The following is a 5,252-nucleotide window of genomic DNA, read 5'->3' on the forward strand; positions in this document are numbered from 1 at the left end:
TACAAAAAATTAGCTGGGCATGGTGGTGCGTGCCTGTAATCCCAGCTGCTCAGGAGGTTGAGGCAGGAGAATTGCCTGAACCCAGGAGGCGGAGGTTGCGGTGAGCTGAGATTGCGCCATTGCACTCCAGCCTGGGTAACAAGAGCGAAACTCTGTCTCCAAAAAAAAAAAAAAAAAGAATTGAAACTGAGGAATTAGCCAGGGTCCAGATTTTGGAGAGCTCTGTATGCTTTGCTAAAGAATTTGGCCTTTATCCTAAAGGTAGTGGGGATCTGTTGAAGGACTAGGATCATTTCAGCAGCAATTCAGAATGTGGATGGTAGGAGAGCAGGACTGGAAATGGTTATGGCGATCATTAGGTGAGACACGAGTTAGCTGTAAGGCAGGAACGGTGGTCAGAGATTTGAGGGAATTTAGGAGGTAGAATATATTTAAGATTTGATAACTGATAAGATGTGGATATTTCAGTCAATATTCATTGAGTCTAATGGATACCAGGCATTATTCTAGATCAGGGGTATCCAATCTTTTGGCTTCCCTGGGCCACATTGGAAGAAGAATTGTCTTGGGCCACACATAAAATACACTAACAGTAGCTGAGCAGCTTTTAAAAAATGTCTGCATAAATCTCATAATGTTATAAGAAAGTTTATGAATTTGTGTTGAGCCGCATTCAAAGCCTTCCTGGTCCACATGTGGCCTGTGGGCCACAGGTTGGACAAGCTTGTTCTAGATACAGCAATGAATAAAACAGCCCCTTCCCTCAAATAGCTTAGAATTTAGTGAAGGAAGGAGACAATAAACAATAGTGAGAAGTACTATTTAGAAAATAAAAGTGAGCTGGGCACGGTGGCTCACGCCTGTAATCCTAGCACTTTGGGAGGCGGAGGTGGGTGGATCACCTGAGGTCAGGAGTTCAAGACCAGCCTGGCCATCATGGTGAAACCCCATCTTAAAATAAATAAATAAATAAATAAATAGAAAATAAAAGTGATGTGAGAGGGTGTGGGTGAGGGTGCTAGGTTTTTTGTTGTTTTCAGACAGGGTCTCTGTCACCCAGGCTGAGTGCAGTGGCCTTGATCACAGCTTGCTGCAGCCTCAGCCTTCTAGGCTCACGTGATCCACCTCAGCCTCCTGAGTACCTGGGACTACAGGCACGTGCCACCACACTCGGCTAATTATTGTTTTGTATTTTTTGTAGAGACAGAGTCTTGCTATGTTGCCTGGACTGGTCTTGAACTCCTCGATGCAAGCAGTCCCTTCTGCCTTAACCTCCCAAAGTGCTGGGATTACCGGCATGAGCACCTGATGAAGGGTGCTAATTTAATGGTCAAAGAAGACCTTGCTGAGTAACTGTCATTGGCATGCAAATATATATGTATTACTTTGGTAAAGTTAAAACATTTTTTTAAGTGTGAAAAGGCAAGCAATAAAAGAATCTCAAAAGATACTTTGAAAGACTGTCCAGAAAAGTATGTAGAAACCAGGATATACTGTTTGTAGGGAAGCCAAAGAAGGAAAGTTTCAATGGATAGATTGGTCAGCAGTGTCCAGTACTTGTAGAAAGGTCAAATCAGATAAGGACCGAAATTTGTCATTTGAATTTGGCAGTTGGTGAGCCTGGTGAAAACAGTTTCTTTGGAATGGTGGGTGGAGCTGAAATCAGATGGCAAGTAGGTTGAAGAATTGAATGAAAAGAAGTAGCAACAGTTTCTAGGAGCTTGATTTGATTAAATAATAGCTATTATTCTTTGTGCCAGCCTCTCCACAGAGAGCTCTACTTACCTGACCTCATTTAATCCTGAACCATCTTTGAGATACATATTATTCCCATTTTACAAATGAAGGAACATGTTCAGGGTCATACAGATAGAGGGATTAGCCTTGGACTGGAGAAGGACTCTCTTTAAGGCCAGAAAGATGCGTATATGTGCAGTAGGAAGGGGGTAAAACCATGCCCTTGCACACTGTAGGCCCTGTTAAGTTTTGTCAGCCTGGCGTGTTGGCTCATGCCTGTCTGTAATCCCAGCACTTTGGGAGGCTGAGGCGGGAGCACATGAGGATCACATGAGCCCAGAAGTTTGAGATCAGTCTGGGCAACATAGAGAGACCTTGTCTCTAAAAAAATAAAGAAGTTTCATTTTTATCCTAAGAGTCGTGGGAAATTTTCAGTGGGAATGGGGTAGAATCTGAGAAGATGACCTCAGGTTTATGTTTCCAAATCAGTTGAAATAGCTAAAATGTTTTTTGGTTTTTTTTTTTTGTTTTTTTTTTTTTTTTGAGATGGAGTTTCACTCTTGTCACCCAGGATGGGGTGCAATGGCACAATCTTGGCTCACTGCAACCTTCACCTCCTCAGTTCAAGCGATTTTCCTGCCTCAGCCTCCCGAGTAGCTAGGATTATAGGCATGCACCACCACGCCCCGCTAATTTTTGTGTTTTTAGTAGAGACGGGGTTTCGCAATGTTGGCCAGGCTGGTCTCGAACTCCTGACCTCAGGTGACCCACCCACCTTGGCCTCCCAAAGTGCTGAGATTACAGGTGTGATCCACCACACCTGGCCATCCAAAAAAATTTTTTTTCCTATGGGTAGTTTAAACTTCATTTACAGATCTAGAGTCTTGGGAATTACATTACAATATTTGCTAAATATAATGATCTTTTCCCTTCCCCCAACTTTGAAAATAAACAACTGGTGTGCTTGTTAAAAGGACACTGATCCTAGGCCTCAGTTCAACCCTCTTGAGTCAGAATATCTACTGGAAAAGAGGTGGTAGTCTGTATATTTTATAGATGGGCCAAGTGATTCTTACTTGAGAAGTTTGGGAAACTGATCCAGCAACATTACCAAATTAATGTTATTCTCTATATCAGCTGTTCTTAAACTAGTATGCATCAAAATGGAGTAGAGATCGCTTATTGTGAAATTTCCATTCCTGGGCTTGGAATGTGCATTTATAATATGCACACCTGTAATTCTGATGCAGATAGTCTCTAAAACAGTAGCAACAGGCTGGGTGCAGTGGCTCACGCCTGTAATCCCAGCACTTTGGGAGGCCAGGGCAAGCGGATCACCTGAGATTGGAAGTTTGAGATCAGCCTGACCAACATGGAGAAACCCTGTCTCTACTAAAAATACAAAATTAGCTGGACATGGTGGTGCATGCCTGTAATCCCTGCTACTCAGGAGGCTGAGGCAGGAGAATCGCTTGAACCCGGGAGGCAGAGGTTGCAGTGAGCCAAGATCGCGCCATTGCACTCCAGCCTGGGCAATGAGAATGAAACTCTGTCTCAAAAACAAAAACCAAAACCAAAAAACAGTAGCAACATTATTAAAAATAATCCTTTGGTAAATACAAGTACTTTAGAAGAAATGTATAAAAATTACTAGGTATATCATATTGCAGATTGTTTTGGTTAGTAACTTAATAGTTGAGGTCTTTTTAAGTAATGAATTGCTCTTAACATTTCATATTTCATCTGTCATGCATAAATAATGATTAAAATTACATTTAAATTCTACAAGTTGGTTTAAATGGATATAAAAGTTTGAAAATAGTTTCTTTTAAATTTTGCCTATATAGGTTTGGATTTTCCACATTTTGGGGACTTGGAATCCAGAGTTTTCAGTCAACTCCATATTACAGCATTTCATCTTGTTTAAATATCCATTCATCTTGATTTACAATAAAATAAAAACGTACACTTATATCTTGTATTTGTGACTCTTACATAGTATACGTAAGACCTTCCATTAACCAGAAATTTGGTTATCTTACGGTATATGTAAGAAGTGGTCAAATAGAGTAAACAGTTAAATTACATTTGAGTAGTTGGAGGCCATGTTATATCAGTGATCACAAAATTACTCTCTCCTTGTGTTTCCTTCTTCCTATGAAATCAGGAATACTTTAAAGGAAAGAAAAGGCTATAATGGGAAATTAGAAACGTAAGTAGTCAAAACTAGAGAAATAGTACCCTCTTGGCTATAAATCAGTGCCTGAGTGAACCACTGTTACAGATGAAAATGTATAAAGGACCATCCTGGGCAGCATAGCAAGACCATGACTCTACAAAAAAAATAAACATATATATATATATGTATATATATATAAAGGTAGGGGAAAAGCTTTAGAACCACTTACTTTGTCCCCTGTTTCTGTTTCTGACAGGGCTAGAAAGTAACCTTTTCAACTTACTTACTCTCTGCTATTTAAAATAAACTATGACACAGTCAAATGAAAGCAGAACAAATACTTGAGAGCTCTCAACAGCTCCAAGTACTATAATACAGTTTCTTGATATATTTCCAAAATTCAAGTTTAGAGTAAGAATCGGGGGTTTTAAAAGGTTTGCTTCTCATTTCATTTTCTCTTCATTGTTTTAAACTTCGGAATTAAATTCTATGTCAACAGATTTAAGATCACCAAGTAAGTACGGGTTCTCCTAATTTTAAGCAACACATATCAGACTGGACAGAATTTGTTTACCAGAAGGTGTAATAGAAATTTTTTAAAAGGTAAGACAAATTTCTGTTAGGCTAGGCATGGTGGCTCATGCCTGTAATCCCAACACTTTTGGAGGCTGAGGTGGGAGGATCTCTTGAGGCCAATAGTTTGAGACCAGCCTGGCAACATAGGGAGACTTCCCCCACTATCGTCTCTACAAATAATTTTTTAAATTAGCTGGGCATTGTGGTGCATGCTTGTGGTACCAGCTACTCGGGAGGCTGAAGAAGGATCACTTAAACCCCAAGAGATTGAGGTTGCAGTGAGCCATGATCATGCCACTGCACTCCAGCCTGGGTGACAGACCCTGTCTCAAAAAAAATTTCTAAACAATTAAACCAGAAGGTGTTCCCTTTAACTCAATTCTGGCATGATTATTTTTAATTGATATTTAGAAGTTATTACATAGTAAATATATCCATTCCATTAAAATACATTTTTATATCCCAGTGTAGCCAATTGACCTAATTTCAAGGGCTCTTCATTTTATAACATAAATTCTAGGTTTTTCCATGCAAACCTCTAATTATTAAAGTTTCGAGCAATTAGACTGCTTTTGCTACCAGTTGGAGCTGTGTAAATAGGACTGCCTGGAGCTTTCCCTCGATGTCAAGTCTTACCATCGATAATGCCCCGAAACTTCAGATGTAGTCTCTCAATAAGTAGCCTGTAAGTGGCCAGGTGTGGTAGCTCATGCCTGTAATCACAGCACTTTGGGAAGCTGAAGGAGGAGGATTGCTGGAG

At 40.2% G+C, this 5,252-nt stretch overlaps 1 protein-coding gene across 1 annotated transcript in view; it reads left to right on the forward strand.

Moving 5' to 3' along the window:
• The window catches only part of TAF1 (TATA-box binding protein associated factor 1), a 97,534-nt gene extending 93,825 nt beyond the window's left edge, over window positions 1-3,709 (forward strand). The window contains exon 40 of the mRNA XM_032255922.1: window positions 3,585-3,709. Within this exon, the coding sequence (XP_032111813.1) occupies window positions 3,585-3,681 (97 nt within the window). The 3' untranslated portion in view covers window positions 3,682-3,709. The remainder of the gene's footprint in view (window positions 1-3,584) is intronic.
• The last annotated feature ends 1,543 nt before the right edge of the window (window positions 3,710-5,252 follow it).

Source organism: Sapajus apella, unplaced genomic scaffold (assembly GCF_009761245.1).
Source record: "Sapajus apella isolate SASKATOON/1434 unplaced genomic scaffold, GSC_monkey_1.0 scaffold91, whole genome shotgun sequence".
NCBI classification, from domain to species: Eukaryota; Metazoa; Chordata; class Mammalia; order Primates; family Cebidae; genus Sapajus; species Sapajus apella.